This window comes from Coloeus monedula (assembly GCF_965178545.1).
Source record: "Coloeus monedula genome assembly, chromosome: 1".
Taxonomy (NCBI): domain Eukaryota; kingdom Metazoa; phylum Chordata; class Aves; order Passeriformes; family Corvidae; genus Coloeus; species Coloeus monedula.
In genome coordinates, this window is record NC_138781.1 from 27,921,422 (window position 1) to 27,942,193 (window position 20,772).

General features: G+C 40.0%; 1 protein-coding gene across 2 annotated transcripts; it reads left to right on the forward strand.

Annotated features, from left to right (window-relative positions):
• Positions 1-2,045: 2,045 nt before the first annotated feature.
• TMEM106B (transmembrane protein 106B) lies at positions 2,046-18,773 on the forward strand. 2 transcript variants are annotated; one of them, XM_082295053.1, is made up of 8 exons: positions 2,046-2,150; positions 5,428-5,649; positions 8,387-8,450; positions 9,704-9,863; positions 10,664-10,804; positions 10,915-10,964; positions 12,503-12,556; positions 13,288-18,773. In XM_082295053.1, exons 2-8 carry the CDS (start codon positions 5,430-5,432, stop codon positions 13,424-13,426), a joined length of 828 nt encoding a protein of 275 aa, XP_082151179.1. In that variant the 5' UTR covers positions 2,046-2,150; positions 5,428-5,429; the 3' UTR covers positions 13,427-18,773. The 2 variants fall into 2 exon arrangements, with proteins under 2 accessions (XP_082151179.1, XP_082151180.1); XM_082295054.1 differs by lacking the exon at positions 2,046-2,150 and adding an exon at positions 2,415-2,763.
• The last annotated feature ends 1,999 nt before the right edge of the window (positions 18,774-20,772 follow it).

The window sequence follows — 20,772 nt, forward strand, 5'->3', positions numbered from 1 at the left end:
CTCTTCCTCATTTTTTCTCTCAAACCTTGACCCTATGCTTGTCCTTGCACTGCCATACATGGTGTGAATCATGAACTACAGCCAGCCTGATTCATTCCTGCAGCTAAGTCGATGTTCCCAAACCAGGCAGAGCTTCTTCACAGAATAAAAGAATCACAGAATGAACTAGGTTGGAAAAGACCTTTGAGATCATCAAGTCCAACCTATGACCTAATGTAACATTTCCTCATCAACTAAACCATGGCACTAAGTGCCAGGTCCAGTCTTTTTTTTAAAACACGTCCGGGGACAGTGACTCCACCCCCTCCCTGGGCAGATATTTCCATTGCCCAACCACTCTCCCAGGGAAGAATTTTTTTCTGACATCTAACCTAAACTTCCCTTGCTGCAGCTTAAGACCATGCCCTCTCCTTCTGTCAGTGGTTGCCTGGGAAAAGAGACCGACCCCCACCTGACTGCACCCTCCTTTTGGGCACTTGTAGACAGTGATAAGGTCTCCCCTGAGCCTCCTTTTTTCCAGGCTAAACAAGCCCAGCTCCCTCAGCCATTTTTCATAAGGCTTGTGTTCCAAGCCCTTCACCAGCCTTATTGCCGACCTCTGGATGTGTTTGAGCATCTCAATGTCCTTCCTAAACTAAGGGGCCCAGAACTGGACACAGTACTAAAGGTGCAGCCTCACCAGTGCAGTACAGGGGAAGAATGTCTTCCCTGGTCCTGCTGGCCACACTATTCCTGATACAGGCCAGGATGCCATTTGCCTTCTTGACTACCTGGGCACACTGCTGGCTCACGTTCAGTCAGCTGCCAGCCAGCACCCCCGGGTCCCTTTCTGCCTGGCCACTGTCCAGCCTGTAGCACTGAAGGGGGTTGTTGTGGCCAAAGTGCAGGACTCAGCACTTGGACTCGTTAAACTTAATGTTGTTGGACTCAGCCCATCTATCCAGCCTGTCCAGGTCCCTTTGCAGAGCCCTCTTACCGTCCAACAGATCGACACATGCTCCCAGCTTTCTATCTGAGCTGTGTCCCCCCTGCACAGTTCTCATCCCTTTAGTGCTCCCGCATCCCCACAGAGTCGTCTCCTGCGTTTCCAAAGACAGTGGGTAGTGCTTTTTGTGAACAAGAGGCAGACCCATAAAGAGAAGCCATCACAAGTAATTCACTTCCAACGCACTTCATCTTGCTCTGGCAAATCCTTGGGAGAACATCTCACACCCGTGCCCGGGACAAACATCCGCAGTACAAGCAACATTGTATAATGTGACGTGAGTTATGAAAACGCACTGCACCTCGTCTCTGGCACCTCTGCCACCGCTTTGCTCTCACAAGGATCTCCTTTCTCCCAAAGCACAATAGGGTGAGGAACTTCCACCAGACTACCAAAAAGGGCACAGAAAATCGCAATGGTGCCTCACAAGGTACCACGAAGCTGAGGACAGAAGGAGAGGGCGCTCATAGCTGCGAGCAGCACGGCGAGCTAGCAATAGGACGAGGGGACATGGGCTTAAGCTGCACCGGCTGGGGGGAATGGGGGGGTAGGTTGGACATTAGGACGAATTTCTTCACAGAAAGGATGATTAGACATTGGAACGGACTGCCCTGGGAGGTGGTGGTCGCTGTCCCTGGAAGTGTTTAAGGAAAGTCTGGACGTGGCCCTTGGTGCCGTGGTCTAGCTGACATGGTGGTTCAGTCACAGGTTGGACTCGATGATCTCAAAGGTCTTTTCCAACCTACATGACTCTGTTACTTGGATTCTGAACCACGGCTGAAACCCCGGATGGAATCCTGCTCTCTCCCCTTTAGTCCCTCTGCCGCAAAGCGGGGCTGCGCGACCTTCCTATTCCCCTCTCCCCCACCCTTGATTCCACTCCCGGATACGGGATCGCCCCGCATCCCTTCAGACGGCAGCTTAGGCGCCACTCCCGACCCTTGGGCCAGCTGGGGGCTGGCACGGCCCGGGCAAGCAGGGAGGACAACAGCGTGGAGCCTTCTCCGCCCCCGGCCGGGTGGGCTGGGCCCGGCTCCGCCCCGCGGCTGCGCACACGCCCGATCCGGGGTTCAGCGCCGCAGCTGCGTCGCTCTCGGTGTCTGCGGTTCTGCCCCTGTGCCGTGCCCGGCCCGGCCCGGCCCGGCCCGCCGAGCCCGCGCCGCAGGTGGGGACGGAAGCGCGCTGCCGCGGCGGGCGGGGGCTGTGGGCGCTGGCGGAGCTGCGCGCCGGGCGGGGGTCGCCGCGGCCGCCCCTGGGCCTCGGCCGGGCCTGAGCAGGCCCGCGGCGGGGCGGGGGGGCTGGGCTGGGCTGGCCTGGCCTGGCCTGGCCTTGCCCTGCCCAGCCCTACCCGGGCACGGCTCCCGCGCCGAGTCCACCCCAGGCCGAGCGGGGGCCGGGGGCCGCCCGGGCAGCCCAGCAGCAGCCGAGCTCACCGGGCCTTGGTCCAAGCCTGCCGGCTGTAAACTTCGCAATGTTTGTGAGAGCAGCTAGCACTGATGGGCGAGAAAATCCCTAAATCCCAGGATTTTTGACTCCTTTATTTTAGCAGCGCCCGCTTTACCGCTCAGGCAGTGTCCGAGACGTGGGTCTGTAAAGGGGTCGTGAAAGGCAGCGCTGGTCGTGCCCACCCGAGCTGGACAAGCCTGTGGCTGCTAAGTCACTGCCTTAGCCTGGCGCCTCCTCTGCTTTGGAGGAGATTGTGATGTTCGCGGTTAAGGCATAGCTGATGGGGCAGACGGTGGTTGCGATTCGGAATCTTTTGCTATCTTGAAAAAGAAGTAGGTAATCTCAAGTAATCTCAAGTTTATGTGTTTGCATAGAAAGGGTAAGAACACCAGCCTAACTTCCTGGAGAAGTATAACAATTTAGTTTGACTCTATGAAGTTTCACTGAGTCTATAAACAGAAAGTTTTTTTCCCCTAGTCTTGCATGTAGCTCAGGATGTGGTGGTTCAGTGTGTCTTGTGACACTGTTTGGGTTTTGTCTGTGTACCATTGTGCTGCAGTGTGTAGCAAGTTGAAGGGTGGGGTTTTAAACAGATGCCACTTGTCACAACATTTTTAATTTACCAAACTCGTTTTAGCAGACTGAATTCACAGAAACTCCAGATAAGTCCAAGGGGAATGGAGTGTAACATCAGTTATAAGGGAGACTGGACCAAAGCACAGCTGTTCAGCAAGTAGGATTTCTGACTTTGGTGACCATATAGAAGCTGTGACAAATGGAGCCGTTACATTCTCAGAGTTACTGCTGTTCGGCCTATAAGTGCTGGATAAAAGCACAATGTGTTCTTGATTTGTGGTCAGCTGTAGTAAGGTTTGGGCATGGCTGGGGGGAAAAGCATGTTGGTGGATCAAATTTTGCTTGAAGGTGGTTCTCCGTTTTCTTCTTTGTGAACTGAGATGTTTCTCCCAAGTCTCTGGCACCATTACATTCTAATTATTGAAGCTCAGGTACAGCTGGCATTCAAGGATGCACCTGCATTAGTACTTTAATTCAAGTAAAGGATGTGCTCTTGAAAGGACTTAATTCAAGTAAAGGATGTGCTCTTGAAAGGACTTCCCAGTCATCCTTGCCTGCTGCACTTTGGTTCATGTCACAGTGTGATGAGGGAGTGCGTGAACTTTTAATTTTGGAAAAAGTTAAAACTGGAATGTGCACTTCAGTTGTCAGTGGGTGCTGTAAGTCTACATAAGAGCTATTATGGAATAAACATGCAAAAACATGTACAGTGTGGGTTTTGGGTCCTCAGTAACTGTTTCTTTTTCAGAGTTGCTGCCTGGTCTGTATGCAGTTCTTAATGTAGGTGTAGTCTGAGCCTACTGTCAGTAGTTGGATGTAGTGGTAGGAGAACAGCATGATCCCTAAGCTTTCAGATCCATAATTGTGACAGTTATTGCCTAAGCTGCAAGACTCAAGTTCCATAGCTTGAAGGCTGTAGGTCAGCTGCAAGGAGAAAAGTAAACAAAAACCCCATGTGAAATAATTGTCAACATTGTCAGCAGCTTTTTCAGGATTTTTACCTTTCAATAGCTCAGTAGTTTTAATTTTCAGTTTAACAATTTCCATTATTGAATGGCTCCCAAACTTAGAATGTTTAAAAAGTGCTGTAGCAGCAGAAGGGTAGATAGTTTTCCTGCTTGTAAGGGTTTAATGACATAAATGAAAAAAAATAATCCTGCATATTTGCTGGAGCAGTAACTGGGACTAGTTGGCATTTGTTGACTTACTTTCCTTCTCTCACATTCACCTAGCCTTTATAGCAAGATAATGAATTAATGTTCTGTTTGCGTTGCCATCACCGTATTTGAGATATTTCTGTTCTGTCTTAAGTAGTTGGTTTAAAATATTCTGACTCATTTTCCTCTTTTAATCTTCCTCTTAGAGCTTCCTCTTAGTGAACCAGCATGATAATTGCTAGCTGCCACTTTAAAAATGACTCTTAATGGAAACAAAGCCTCAATGGAGTTTAGCAGATTCTTTTTAAATCATGCAGTTCCTCAAAACACTGATGAATTGAGTGACTGCTGTCTCTGTGTGTTAAGTAAATAAAATGGATTATGTGGATAAGATGGACAACTAATTGGCATTGCTGTAGAGGTTTATTTTTTTAACTTGGAGTTTGTTTTCCACATGTTGAGAACTGGGGAGATTTCTGCTTGTAGTACTTTTTACAGACTTTAGTTTCAAGCGTTCTGTGTTTCAAGGTATTTTTAGTGTTGTGGCTGAAAAGCTACAATAATGAGAAAATTAAAGTACACATAGGTAACTAAAATGCTTTTGTGAGTAATCCTTTTTTTTTTAACGAGTCTTTATAAATGCTATATATTGGCAGCTACTATGTTTAAGTAACTCCCATTTTTTACTTCCGTGTGAATTTTTCCCCTTTTGAATTAAAGGGAATCATCAGTTTAAACACCTGGCGATCTGTATTTCTAGCTTGGAAACTAATAGCCAATCCTATGTTCTCAAAACAAGTCTGAGCTAAACAATTTACTAAAATTGGGTCTGTCATGTGTGTAGAATTTACTCAAAATTGCAAAATTGCTTTCTAAGGCCCAGTCTTGATTTTTTTTTTTTTAATACAAAGATTAGTGTGTTGTGTTAAAGCCTGTACAGTAACAATCCTTTGAAAAGCTGTTGCAACTTTTGCCAGCAGTTGTACTGTTCTAATTTTAAAGGCTCTCATTGATCCCCTTTCAACCTGTGCATATTGGAGAATCTGAACAAAGCTCCCAGTTAATTCAGGTTCTTTGCATTTTGGGATTGACTCCAGCTTGACAGAGCCTTAGTGCTTTGCAGGTCTTAAGGGATCTGAACAAAGGAGAACTGAGTCTTGTCAGGCTATGGCCATAGACTAACAGTTACCTGGTGCAGAGGAATAAATGCAAGCCATGTTTGAACCATTGTCCCTGAAAACTTCCTTCTGACCTTGTTTTTAGACATGGGAAAATCACTTTCTCACCTGCCAATGCATACCTGCAAGGAAGATGGCTATGATGGAAGCTCAGTGTCTGATAACGTGAGGAACGGTTTAGTTCACTCGGAAGTGCACAATGAAGACAGCAGATGTGGAGATGTATCCCAGTTTCCTTATGTGGAATTTACAGGAAGAGACAGTGTGACCTGCCCAACCTGCCAGGGAACAGGAAGAATTCCACGAGGTAAATTTTCTTTTTTATTCCTTTTATTTCATTTTTTAACCAATTAATTTACATCGTGACCACGTGAAGTTGTAATAATTCATAACAAATAGCTTTTCAAGTCAAGATGAAGTTTTTTCATCTCTTTGACTTTTTTTTTGTGTTAGCAGTAAGCGTTTTGTTACTCCAGATAAGTGTAACAAATTGGGTCGGCTGTTACACCTTGGCTGTTACAGGTTGGATCTCCTCTTGTCTGCGTAAAGCAACTGTTTCTTGCTTCTCAGCTTTGAATCCACACATAACCTTAGCTCTTGCAAGCTGAATGAGAAAACCTTTTGTTTCATGACGTTTTATTGCATTTTTTTAATTACCTATTTTAAGCTATTTTAATCAATATATAACTGCAAAAATGGCTGCAAATACAGGGACAGAAAAGTAGACCTGGCTTGAAACACTTGTTCCCTGGTCATTTATAGGGAACTTTCTTGCCCTTGCTGCCATCAGTGCCCCTTGTCTTCCTTTATGCTCCCTTTGTCCCACTGGTGCTTGCTAGGTGGATAATTCCAGCTTGGAGTTGAAAATACATAGGTTCCTTGGCTGCCTCGGGAAGGAGTAGGCTGCACAGCATTATTCTTCATACCTAACTGTTTTGTTTGCTTTGCCCTCATCCTTTGCTTTTCCTTTTGGTAAAACATGCTGCTTTGTTACACTTCTGTCCTAAATGATAGGCTATCTAAATATTTATGAAGAGACCTGTGAAAGGAGACTGCAGGATATCTGAAACTGGGCAGAAGAAGAGTGTGACAAATGCAGTGGGCCAAGCCACAGCCTATTGCTTCAGCTGTGAGATTTTTCCCTTTGACCGGGGAAGAACTGATGAGATGATTTCATGTTCAGGTCTGCTTTTGCCACACCTCTTATCCAAAATAGATTATTGGGTGTGAAAGCTCTCAGAACTGATTTTGACCAGCAGCTCAGGAAACTTGAGTGATATCTGTGCCGTATTGTCTTTCTGCACGTGCTTCAGTGAGATTAGGTTATGATACAGTTTACAAACCCTTGTGTATCACCTTTGTAGAAAGATCAGGGAGCACAGAATATTTAGTGGTTGCAAATACCATAGGAGATTCGTGGTTTGGCTGTTAAACTTTCTGCTACAATGTATTCTTGCATAGCTCTAAATTCAGCAAATTTGGCATCTGGAAAAGCAATGAAACTAAAAATTACCTTAGCCAAAAAGGGTAAAGAAGTTTGTTCTGTTAACTTGAAACACTTGTTAATATCAATAGCATGTTTTACTCAAATGGAGATATAGCAGGATGTCTATGTTCAAAAGCTTCTTTTTTTCACTGTAGAATCCTTAAATGTAATACTTAAATAAATGTAAGTTAATTATTTTATTAACTAAAATAGTTTGCAGTAACTATTAAAACATGCACATTGTCAATACATTCTAATGAAACGATATGGTTAAAGTTAGAACTTTAAATGAGTTATTAGAACTAAGAGGATTGTCTTTCTAATTATTCCTTAGTATTTTAGAGAAGAAAAAAAGTCACATTTGGAGGTCATTTGAGGGGAGAGGGGAAAAATCAAGAATGACTGCATGACTAGTAAGACTATAATTAATATGTGATATGATGGCTAAACTATAATAAATCCCTGAAATTATGTTTAGTTACTTGGAAAGCTTTGGTTTTTCAGCATGTTGTAGTATGAAAGCAGGACTATGCTTTTTTCTTCAAAGGTGCTTCATTGAAGTAGAGATGAAAATGTGTTTTGAATTGGTAGAGGCTTTTTAGAAGGTTAATGTTTTACATGCTACTATATGCTTGGTTAGCATGTTTTGCTTAGCTTAGTGATTCAGCGTGGAATCATTGCCAAGTGCTTGATTAGCTAAGTGATGATTTGATCAAATTCTGCAGTTGGCTTAAAAATTGCAGATCTGACTTGGCCTTGAGGCCTTTGTTCTCATACAGTTTCACAACCAATAGCAAAAGCTCTACAGGCAGATGTAGTACATGTACTTTCAACAGCTCATCTGTGTATGTGTTCTTTATTTCTGCTGTTAAGATATCTGCCTTTAAAAATACTGCCTAGTGATGTAACTTGTATGGGGAAATTCCAGTAGATACTAATTTTGACTTCCAGGGTGCTGCAGCTCAGCAGCACTGTGATAAATATATTTTTATATACTTCTGATTTCCAGAATGCAGTGTATAACTTGTGTTGCCAATACCACCTATATTGATACATAGTAGCTTTGGTTGTTTCAATTTGGGCTTGTTGTTTGTTGGGGTTTTTTTAACCAGACTGACCTCTGCTTTTCAGGAGAGTACATGCGGAATGCCTTCTGGATCAGTTCTTACTGCCCAAGCTTCTGCATGTTTTGTCACATGAGTTCTTATGGTCTGGCATAGAGAGCTCAGAGCTGTTTTATGTCTCTTTTTCTCCAGGAAGAGGTGCCAGAGGCAATGCTGCCTTCAGTTGTGTGCAGTGCAGAGGCAGAATTTATTGCTGTTTTGGTCTTTGCGGACTTGGTGTTTTCTCATCTTGATGTTGTGTAAGCTGTGCTCTATTTCAGAAAGTGACATCAGCTACAGTAGCATTCAGCCTGGGTCCTTATCTGGAATTTAAATATTTATCTTTAGTGTTTATTCTTTGGTGCTGCTAAGTTAAAACGGGTACTCTTTGTGTAAAAGAGCTTCAACAACACTTATTCTCTGTTTAAATTCTGAAAGGGTGTTTTTGTTTCCAGGGCAGGAAAATCAGCTGGTAGCACTAATTCCATACAGTGATCAGAGGCTGAGGCCAAGAAGAACGTAAGTCAATAGCTATTTGTGATACCTGAATCTACAGTTAATTATTCTCTTCAAGTTAAAATTCAGCAATTCAAAGGAGATAGCAATAAGATGATCACTGGAATGCTTTCAGTACTGGAAAAACAGGGCTTGTGGGTAATACCAGCCTTTAACTCTTGGAGAGTTACTTATTAACAGGTGTGCATACTTCCATCACAGTACATCAAAGCTAAGTAATACTGTATGACCTATTCATGTAAATGTTTACAGTAATGAGGTATTTCTCAATCTCTGTAGCATCCTAATTGATCTAAGCAGACATATCTTCACTGTTTAAGTTCATCGGTAATGTCTTTGAGCCACTACAAAAAGCAAGTCACCTGAAATTGATTTGTAACATTCTGATATTTGCAGCTAGAAAAATCAGTAATTTCTGATGCAGCATATTTAATTTTTTTTCTAGGATCTACTTGGGGGTTTCACTACAATGCTCAGGGCTTCTTGTTCTGACTTGTTTTGGTTTTTACTTTGTTTTTTTCTTAATGTTTTGATGTTTTTGTAATAAACAGAAATGAGTGCCAGGAAAAAGAAATACAATAGCTTCACATAATACTATTCTGGATAATATATCTGATGTAATGGTAGTACAAATTTGAAACATATTACTGTAGTGTTCTAATTTTGACTAAACTGGAGCTGAAGTAGATCCTTTTATTTTTGGAGGGTTTTTTTATTATCTCTCACACCCCTACCCCCGCCCCACCCTCCTATGCACACACACAGCCACACCCACACAAACACACCCTTTTGTGTTAGCTTAATTGTGAATTTCCTGCTCCTTAGCTGAAGTCCTGACACTTTCCCTGGAAGTCGGGATTTTCTGTCATGAGAGCTGTATTTTGTGTTCTGGATGTGTTGTGAGACTTCCACAAAATGACAGAAGTTCTGCTATAAATAAACGTTAAGAGGAAGTGAGTTTGTTTCAAAGCACATAAGTATTTACCTCTTCCATTTTCCTCTGCAAGTTACAAATGTTGAGATAACCACATGATTTGAAATATGATATCTGATGTATATACAAGAGTAACAGCTGTTTAAGACATAGCTGTGAAGTGCAGCATAGTTTTTTTCCCCTTTTAGAAGCTAATGGAAGCTAGAAATAGACTGAATAAGTTGTGTTGACTAGTTCTGCTCCTTATCACTTAAAAGAAAATAGTATGTCACTGTTGTTTAATGTGCTTTTGACTCTGAAATGTGCTCTTTTTTTCCTCCAGAAAGCTCTATGTGACTGCTTCTGTAACTGTGTGTTTACTACTTTCTGGGCTGGCTGTATTTTTCTTGTTTCCTCGCTCGATTGACGTTGAGTACATTGGTGTGAAGTCAGTATATGTCACTTACGAACAGGATAGACGGATAATCTATCTAAATATTACAGTAAGTCTGACTGGGTGTTTGCAATGCATAAATGCAACAGGAGATACTGCTTGGAGAGTTTAATGTACATACAAACTGTGGTCTGGCTGAAAAGCTTAGTTGGTACCTTAAGAAATAGAATTGGTGACCAGTTTGAAAAATGTAACTGGACCTGCTGTGGCTGGTTCTTGTAGCTATAGCTAATAGAGCTGTAGTTGCAGGCTGACACTGGGTCTTCTGTTTTCAAGGGAAGAGTAACTTTGGAGTTCTTAGTGTTACTTTTGAAATGTGTCTGAAATGTAGCATGTGTATGTAGGAATGCTGTTTGCTGCTGCCCTGGTATTATGCAGTTGGGGAAAAATTATGGGGTTGGGGAAAAATACTTCTTATCCACCTTTAAACTTAAAGGAGCTGTTCCCACATAGTTCTTGATTTCTTCGTAATGATCTTGATATGGGATTGCCTAAAGACTTTTGGTACAGTTCTTCATTTTAAATAAAGCAAAGCTGCCATGGGTGAAAGAGGTCCTTTGATAGCTAAATTTCCTGGAAGGAATAACTGAGGATTGGAAGAAATGCAGTATTTGCAGTGGAGGGTTGTTACCAGGAAAGTTGTGCAGAAGTTTGTGTTACTCAATATGTTCACTAAACAAACTTAGAAAGTGATGGTCCATGACCCCACTCCTCTCTGCAATCCTAGCAGACAGGAAAATTTACTTGCATAATTTCAGGAATTACTGTCTCATGCACAGGTTTCAAAATGCTTGCTCATCAAGATACACAGAATGGATAGCTGTTGCTGTTTTGTGTTTGTTTTTTCAGAACACACTGAATATAACGAATAACAACTATTACTCTGTTGAAGTGGCAAATATCACAGCCCAAGTTCAGTTTTCAAAAACAGTTATTGGCAAGGCACGGTTAAACAACATCACCAACATTGGTCCGCTGGATATGAAACAGGTAAGTAGCTTAGGCTTTCAGAGTTAAACATGTGTTAATCTTCATATATAAATCTACTTATTTGTGTTTTCCTTGCTTTTTTATTGTGTGGTTTTTTTTTTTTTTTTTAGATTGATTATATGGTGCCTACAGTCATACAAGATGAAATGAGCTACATGTAGTAAGTGTACTCACCTGTAAATATCACATGGATCTTATTAAAAGTTGTGATGACATTAAAACCAACTTTTTTCAAAGTTAGCAGAAATCTGTTTGAAAAGACATTGGGGCATTTTCTTCAAGTTTAATAGTACTGAAAGAGGGTAGGCCACAATTGTTTGATTAGTTTCATATAGTGGCTTGCTGTACCTGACTATAAACCCTTTAAAAGGTATCTCTACTCCAGTATTTTAGGCCTTGGCACTAGTTAGGACTGCTGCTTTAGGGGGTGGAAGCGCAGGTGTGTTCCCGTCACAAGTTCTCTAATAACTTTTGCACAAGTTTCTCTGCACTAGAAGGAAATTTGCATTTAGTGGTATGCAAATTAGAGACTTTTCTTCACACTTTGTGTATACAATGGTAAGCAGTGTTACAGACTGACCTTTGAGTGGTTTTATTCATAGCTTCTGAAAGTTCATTTGTCCAACAGACTGTTAGCTCATTATATCTTGGTCAAAAAACCCACTTCTAGTTCTCTTAACACTGAAATGCAGACTGAACAGAAAGAGTTAACTATTGAGACTTCAGGTCTGTGTGCAGTTCTAGTGGATGCCAGCCCCTTTGGGGTGGGAGAAATCATTGAAACCTCATTGCTTTGAAGTGTTGAAATAAAATGAAATAGGTATGAAATGGCAAGAGAGGCACAAACTTCAACAGAAAATGCTGAATCTCTGTCACCTTTTAAAAGTATGTAAGCTAGCTTTATGTAAAGCTAACTTTTTATATTGTGAACTTTTTATATTGTGAATCTCTTTGGATGCATGAGGAATAAATAAATTTCATAAATAGCCTTCATAGAACTCATGATAATACCATATTTCCTTATAATATGGATGAGCTGTTTATATCTTATTTTTGCTGGTGCAGGGAGGGGATATGAAAATATTGTAGGTAGCTGCCAAGCAATCTTATTGCACTGATCACATGCTGTTCATTCTAGAGCTGATAAATTTGTGACCAAGATCATTGATTTAGGAAGCAGGATTTAAAAGTATGCACTTACATGGTGCTCTTTATGACTTTATGGTATTTAGGTGTGTGTCAGAAAATATAAGTCTGAAAAGGTTATCTATCTTGCAAGAGAACAATAACCTTGACTTCTGAATCTCTGTATGTTAGTTAAAGGTTACTTTGCATAATACAGAAGTGGATGAGTGTAAAAAAAAAAAAGGTGACAAAGTGATACTGGCAGGATTTAAATGTAGGGGCTCAGGTTAACCTTGGTTAGCTTCTGGAAGATGGAATGATCACTTTCTCAGGACACTTCTGTTGGCAAGCATTACATGAAAGCAAACCCATGTGAAGACAGAACCTGTGAAAGCAAGACTATGTATATAAAAGTAGGCCCAGAATTCAGTCACTGGCAAATGATTCTGTTGCCATTGCTAGCAGCTCTGTGGACAGAGCAGCAGAATTTCCAGTTGAAGCCACAAGTCTTGCTTTTTAGATAATTATCTTGGAAAAGTTTGATGTAAATCTAACAATTGTTCTTTTTTGCAGTGACTTCTGTACTTTACCATCTATCAAAGTACATAACATAGTAGTGATGATGCAGTAAGTATGGTAGTCTTCTTGTGTGTGGGAAACAACTTAAGAAGCCATATAATTCTCATTGAAATAATACTCAAATACTTAAACCTGAAGTCTTTGCATCACAGATAAAATGAAGTCAACTTGCTTTCTAGTGTAGTAGCTTTCTAGTTATAGAAAGTGAACTGTGTCTTTCGACCGGTTCTGGTGGTGTAAAGACAGATTAAACAGAATCATTGTTACTGTATCTGCTCTGCAGTTGGGTGAGCTATAGCCATGGAGCTACTGATGTCTCAAAAACTTTAAAATTACTTTGTGTGTTGGCCACTGTTCAAAACTTGCTGAGATCTTTGATCTTGAAGGAATTACCGGCTTTAGTACTCAGTCAGAGACTGCTTCTCGTGACAGCGCATAAATTTCAGCATGGTGGGGTCTTTTGTTGGTGAGGGAGCAGGGGGTGTCTTTAGACTAGATATAGCATGGCTTGTAGCTTGTTTAGTCATTTGCTTTCTTGTTACAAACAAGAATATTATTTGTATTGGTAGATATTACAAGTAAAACTCAGCTTTAGCATCTTTAGAAAAAGGAACCATATGTCTTTTATGGAGAAAATCTATAGTGGTAAATCAGTAATGTTCTTAAATTTATTTAAAACATATTTTGTTCCAAAACCTTTTCTTTAATAACCCTAGTAATATAAATCCAGTGATTTTTAGAACAGGAAACTCAAAATCTCTTCTCTTTGTCTTTTTAAGAGTGACAGTGACAACCTCGTACTTAGGCCACCCTGAGCAAATATCCCAGGAGAGATACCAGTATGTGGACTGTGGAGGAAACACGACCTACCAACTGGGCCAGTCAGAATATTTAAATGTTCTTCAGCCTCCACAGTAAAAGCACCTGTTGTTTGGTGTGGAATGACTGCTGTTGGTGCTTGCAGAGATCCTTTGGATAGAACTGGTACTACATGGAGTGGAGAGTACATGTAATGTACAGCATAGCAAACATTGAGATCTGTTCACTTTAGATGCAAGGAGGGAAAGGTGCAAATTGTAAATAGGTGCACTTGTTAAATGTTGTGTTTTCCCCTTCTGTTTGCTTTCTGTTACTGTGAGCACTTCTGTCAAGTTGTGTGGTGGGAGGGAGAGGGGGAATATCAGATTCTTGAACAGAACTGGGACTTTTCCTTACAGTGTGGTACATCAACTTAGAGTAACTGTGTGTATATCTATGTTTAGGTGAAATGTGTCACTAATGAGAATTTTAAAAAGATAATACTCATAAATTTTAAGTTTATACTTCAGTTCTTGATATTTGACTATTGAAAATGAAGTATTACTACTTAAATAACAAGATTACTTTGAGGTGTCTATTAGTGAAACTTCTATTAGTAACCCAGTGGCAATTGTTCTTTATTTTGGGATTCTACACTTTATTTGCTATCCATGATTAGAGGTGACATGCAGTCTATGAAAGCCAGGAAAGCTCTCTTGGATGACACAATAGTTGAATGTGCGGTTTCCAGAATCTGGCATCTTTTCATTCATATTCCCTCTTGCTACCTCTGGGATGTTATAAGGAGAATATATATTGTTATATTTAAAGCTGGATTTAAAACTAAACAAAAAACAACCTCCACAACAATTACTGACAAAGGAAAAAAAACCAAGGGTCTAGAAAATGAACAAGACTTTACCAGTCTGTTTTTTAGTAAACTTTTTAGAACAGGTATTAAAATCAAGATTGTGCGGTTGGAACTAGGTGGGAAACTTTGAGCATGGGTTTGGAGAGCTTGGTGTAAATTTTTGTGATTTTTACTGTTTTAATATATTATGCATCTAAGCGACTTTTAAGTGTTAATATGTTGGGTTGTGTTTATTTCTTGCACAGGCTCATTAAGCAAATGCAGTAGTTATCTGTACTTACAGAGCACTCAAAGGTCACATCAAAGTTATGTAAGGGAAGATGAAGCAATTCTTTCTGTTGGAGTACATGCTGATGTAATTATGAGAGTACTGACTGATAGCATTAAATAGTTTCTGTAGCACAGTTTGCACATGCGAATTTCTGGGGTAATTGTGAATCATGATGAGTATAAACTTTGGGTCCAAAGTTGTCTGACTCCTCAAGGCTGATTGTTCTAAGGGTTAACTTTTTAATTGGCCAGATCAGGATTGTTTTGTTTCTGAATTAGGTAAGATGCAGCTGTAAGAACATACTGTTGAGACTGTTGCATTGTAATGAATGATGTATTTTTTAAAATAGATATTACTGGTTTTATGCTGCCTATCTCCTGGAAATAAGCTACACAAAATGAATTTGCAATAAACACTATGGAAAAAGGCTTCTGAGTAACTTGCCACTAACAATCTCTGATGCTCCAGTACTTCAGTGAAGATACATCTTCATTACTCTTTTCTTTACTAGCCTCTCTTAGATGGACCTAAGGGGATGGGTGGGGAAAAGAATGTGGGTGATGTAAGACTGATTTAAAAGGCATTAAGTAACCATAATAAACCCCCCACCCTTCTCTATTTGAATTGCTATGAGCATTTACTCTGACAGTCTATGAAAACTTTTGGAACCTCATCTGACAGTTTCATATAGTTGTTGATAAGATGAAGACTTCATCTTTTGCATTTAGAGAACTTCTGTAACTAGAGTAGTCAATTCAAATGACTTATTGTAGTTATATTCTGAATATTGTTCTTGATTTTGGGCCCTTAAAAGTAAACAGTCTTTATTACAACTCGAAGTCATAAGGGAAACTAGTTCGTAGTTGACTCACCTTTCTAGAGTTTAGATAAGGTTCAGTCCTGTGGCTGCTGAAATGCGTGAGCTCATCTGATGGCCTGAAAAGATACAGGTGATAACTAAAGACCAGGAGAGTGGGAGCTGGCTAGGAGCAGAGAGGTAAACTCATGTTACCTGTTGTAGAAAGATATGCTGATAATGGAGAGTAGGGAGAGAATTCTGGTTTAAATCATATCAGAACTGAAGTCTGCCAGCAAGTCACACAGGCTCTTTTCTTCTAGGCTTAAATATTTACACACTAGAGTGTTGTTTTTGTTTGGGAGTTGTTTGTTTTTTTGAAATAGAAAAAGAAGGAAACAGCTGTAGGCAGATAGTTACATTGATTTAAAACAAATTTTTCTTCCAAGGATGAAAGGTAATCTAAAATAACTGGAATGGTGGAATTATTTGGTGACAGTAGTGAATGCTGCTTTTGAACTAGCATGGCAGGGGGGAAGTTACACTATGCAATGTTGAGATGCAAACTGACTTCTGAAGTTTTGGTGGACATGCTGAGCAAGATCAATACGTAAATCTGTGGTTCTTAACCTTGCATGAAGTGCTTGAAATTCGCTGATTTAAATTAAAGAATTGAGTGGAATTATTTTTTCCATGTATGTGTCGGAAGGGGGAAGATAAAACTCAGTTTTTGTCATCTAGGATATCTGTAACATCAAATTCTGATAGACTTACTGAATGATGAAGTGTTCTCATCTTAAGAAACAAATTGTGGGTTAAAGATCCTACTGAATTCTCAAATTAAGTCAGTAATGGGAGAATAAAAGGCTTTACGTTCCAAGTGCTAGTATGCCCTTGCACAAATGTCAGCATATTACTAACCAAATAAGGCAAGTATTTAAATTTATCTACTGATTTTAATATAACATCTCATCACATAAGAAGGTAGACATCTGTGTGAATATTTAACTTAAACTTGCTTTATGTGACTGAGCTTGGAAACATGCTAAGGGAGCAAGGGAACTCAGTATTAACTTGTATAACTTTGTAAACAAGGTATCAGTATAGATCCAAGTGATAGATCTTTCATTTTTCGCATTCATTTTATCTTGATTTAAAAAAAAAAAAAAGGCAAGCCTTTCAGTTCAGTTGTAAATCAGTAAGTACAATTCTCTCTAGAAAGTCAGCTTGAAAAATTACAATCTTTTTCCTTATTTTATCTTCTGTGTGTCTTCTGAAGTGATCCATATTTCATGTGTAACTTCCCCTAGTCTTCAAATGCTATCAAATACCTTTATACTGGTATTGCTGTGTGTTTATTTCTGGTAGAATTCTTTTCACTTGAATGCTTTCTAGCAGTTCCTTTACCAAAACCTGTTGCACTTTAAAATGGAAACTCTGTTATTTCTTAAAATAGTAAGAAATATAGTCCAGATGCTGCACTGTAATGGCACTATTAAAAATCAGCTTAATATATTCTGTTTAGAATAACTGTAAAATTTCAAAATTTTAACTTAAGTAAGTATGGAACACTTAAATGCATAAGAAGGTTAACTGTTTGGCCATTGGAGAACAAAATTATTGTACATTTCAAATACACTGCTTTAAAAATGAATGAATAACCATCCAAGATCCAAACCATCAAAGATCTAACCATCAAATATCTGTTTGAAGAGATTTAAAGGGAGACTCTTACTAAAAGATGGAAGACTGACATTCTTGAATTCCTGGTGTGGGAAAAAGCCTGTTAAAGCTCATTCGTTATTTCTTTACTCATCTCGATGTTTAGGGGATGGTTGCTTAATTCTTAATCTTTTGTGAAGACAAACCATAAGTATGTTTTTCCTTTGTGGTATAACTGAAGTTCTTAATGCACTTCTGATGTGTGCATGACCTTGATATTAACTTGTAGTTATATTTTGCAGCCTGGCGTTGGCATATTTGAGTACATGCTTTAGTTGACTTTGCTTCAAATTGTCCTTGAAGTTCTGCAAGTGAATATATTTTTTCATAGTAGTACATTGCAAATAGCCTGGGCTTTTCAGCATGTGTTATATAAAGGAACCATTTAAACACCGAACTCTAAGTGCTTGGATTGAACCATGAGGGTCTTTAACCTGACTGAAGTGTTGTGCCCTCATGATGGAAAGGATGGTGCTTGGAGTGGTATGAGAGAAAAATTTCTCTATTTAGACAATATTAAAAGAGAAATAGCATTATTTCTTATTCAGCATTTAAAGTTTCCTTTTTTATTTCCTCCTTTTTTTGAGGGGTGGTAGTTGTGGTTTTGTTTTTCTTCCCACCCCCCAAATCTATAGCGAGACATCTGTCTGTTCCCAGACAGCACCTTGTGAAATGGGTGACTTGTTTCAGAGTTGGGCAGCTGCAGGAAGCTTCACATCAGCTGAACTGGACTTGTAGAGTTAAGATATGAGAAAGACTAGCAATGGTAGCTCTAAACTAAATTTTGTACTTGCTGGTCTAACAAAATGCCACAACCCTTGTAATGCTTCCCGGCTTTCCACTACTCAAAGGGAAGGATAAATAATGCAAGTACAACCAATATACTTCAGCAATGGACTGCTTGCAACCAGCAAAATATTTGTTAGTGATGGCCCTGGTCATGCCAAAAAGTCTAATTTTTTTTCTTTTGGCCTGGGGAAGGAGGAATAGATCCCAGCCAAAAGATGCTGAGAAGAATTATTTGGCTGTGGCAAACACCCAGTGTTTGTTGCATTTTAGAAGTCACCTTTCTATTTTATGTTTAGCTCGGGAATTCTGATCGTTACCAGAGGGGTATTTTGGGGTAGTTCTGCTACCTACAGCTTTTGCTGTGTAAATCTGCTTTTCCACAGGTAGTCAGGCCTGTTGGCCAGGAACAGCAGTCTGCATGGGATCTGCACACTAAGTGTGGAGAGCCCTGCAGTTTGGTGGGGGCTGTTCAGTGTGGGAGTAAGGTCCTGGTCCTCATACTCACCTCTTCCACCAGCCATCACAAGGGTCCTACAACTTGGATGCATAAGTTTCCTGGGTACTGAAACTGCTTTTGCTTTGCATGGGCCAGGATGCTTAGTACCACACATGTAAGTGTATTATGGTGCCTGAGTATTTTGGATCTGACTGACTGTGATTTAGTTCTTTTGTTTGTTTTAAGGAAGCAAATTTAACTACTGTACAGAGTGTGCATATAATAGCTTGAGATATGTATAGAAATACTAATGAGTGATAACTATTTTTGTAACTTAAGATGTTCCTGTAACTGTGTAGCAAATAACCTATCCAGTAAAGCATGATAAACACTCTAGGAGTCAAAGAGTATTTTGGAATGACTTGTAGGACACAGGGGGCTATATTAATGTAAGCTAACTGGGGCACAAGGAATCTTGTTATTCAGAGGTTCAAAATCTGGGCTTAACTTCATTATGAATATATGTTTCTAGACATTGTTTGACTCAAAGAATGATATTAAATTTTCTATTTAAAAAGCTTGGATCATGTATATCTTTTTTTTAAACTGACAATATTTTTCTCCCCTTCTTCCCTGTCTCCCGCAAGTTTTCCCTCTATCCCACCATATTTTCCCACTAGCTTTCATGTATTTTCAAGGATATTACTTCAATTTTTGTAACTATTGGCATTCCATGATGTGAAGACTTTGCAATCTACTTTTTTTTATACTATGTTTTATTGTGTTAAGTCTGTAATAAACTTGAGTATCTGAAAGCTAAGCACTCTATGTGAATGAATTAGTGTTGTCTGACTGAGCTACTGAAGTAACTGAGTTCAAACCTGGACTGCTGTGGTCGGTTGGCCCCTGCCACCAGGTCAGCCCCCATGCCATTGCTCATACACTCTTCCCTCCCAGTGGGATGGTGGACAGAATTGGGACAAAAGCAAGAAAACTCTTGTCAGGATGAAGACGTTTTAATACAAGAAGGAAAGCTGTGTACACAAGCAAAACAAAATAAGGAATTTATTTCCTAGCATCAGGCAGGTGTTTACAACAGGAAGACCTGATTAACCTTCCTTTCTCTTTTCCCTAGCTTTTATTGCTGGGCATGATCCCATATGGAATAGCCCTTTTGTCATCTGGGAGTATCTGTCCTGGCTGTGTCCCCTCCCAGCTTCTTGACTACTCACAGCCTAGGCCCTGCAGGTCTGAGCAGACACAAAGTGGGAGGAGGCAATGAAAAAGGAAACCTCTGGTGCTGGGAGAGCACTGTGCAGCCGAAACACTGGTGTGTTATCAGCACTGTTTAATCCCCAAACCCAAAGCACAGAGCTGTATGAGTGGGATGCTATGAAGAAAATTAACTCCATCCCAGACAGACCCAGTTATACCTACCTGCAAAGTTACTTTAAGGAACCATTATTGCTGAAAAACCTTAATCTTTAAAAACTGGACAACAAAGAACATAGCTTTGGAATATAAGAACATTCATAATATTCGAATGTTACATGTTTTGGAACAACTTAGTGGGATATTTTTAATGTTTGTCCTGGAGAAACCTATTGTATGTTCATGACTGCTACACCAGTTGTCTGGTTTGGATAATGAATATGGTCTTTGTGTGTAGTGGGGTTTTTGTTTCAGCATGTGAATCTCTTTAGAAAGGCTGATTTTTTAAACTAAGTTTAGATGGGAAAATAATTACAGTCATGCTTGCTATTTTCTTTTTCATACAGTCATTTTTTCATCCCAGCGTTGTCATAACCTTTGTTACAGCTGTCTAAGCCCTGTATGGAACACTGTAAATGGGAGAACAACAACCTTTAGGCACTGGTTTCCTTTGTTTAGATATAAGCTTGAAGAGATGGGAGGATCTGCTTCTGTCTTGTTCTACTGATCTGGAGGTGGATAGACAAAAATGTATCTTTAGTCATGAACAGCTTTATTTGATCCAAAAACTTCAAACTATATGATTTGGGTTCCTCTCCTGTGTTGGTTTTTTTTCCCCATTCAAAGCAGGTAGGGGACTACAAAGATGAAATTCTACCAGGTAAATTTCAAACACCATTTTGCCTGTCTGGAGAGTTTAAAGAACATTAAAAGTGAATAAATGCACTGACAGATGAGAATAGATAATCAAATATGAATTTGGACAAATTTAAAGACCCAGAAGTTATTATGGAACACCCAAAGCAGACGATTTTGAGATCTAACTGCTGGAAGGTCTGACATCTTAAAGTAGACTAGTTTCAAAGACCTAATTGACAGAAACTTCTGAAAGATTTTGAAATTTCCCTGGCTGTCTGTACATTGCTTTCCTTTTACTTCTCAAAATTTTGTACAGATTTCAGTATAACTGTGTAACTGAGTGCATACTTGGGATGTGGCTTTGGGATATGTTCACCTGAGAGTACTGTGGGTACACTGATTATGAATGACACTAATTGCCTTCCAGTGTGAAGATGATGTCTGTCTAGCGACTTAAGGAATACCAAATCACATGTTTAATTTTGCTAGAAATCTCTTGATGTCAGATGAG

What these genes read in the sequence shown, in the direction of transcription:
- TMEM106B (XM_082295053.1), top strand. Translation starts at nt 5,430, where the DNA reads ATGGGAAAATCACTTTCTCACCTGCCAATGCATACCTGCAAGGAAGAT. An exon ending in TAATCTATCTAAATATTACA is followed by an intron (nt 9,864 to 10,663) that starts GTAAGTCTGACT and finishes TTGTTTTTTCAG; the next exon opens with AACACACTGAATATAACGAA. An exon ending in GTCCGCTGGATATGAAACAG is followed by an intron (nt 10,805 to 10,914) that starts GTAAGTAGCTTA and finishes TTTTTTTTTTAG; the next exon opens with ATTGATTATATGGTGCCTAC.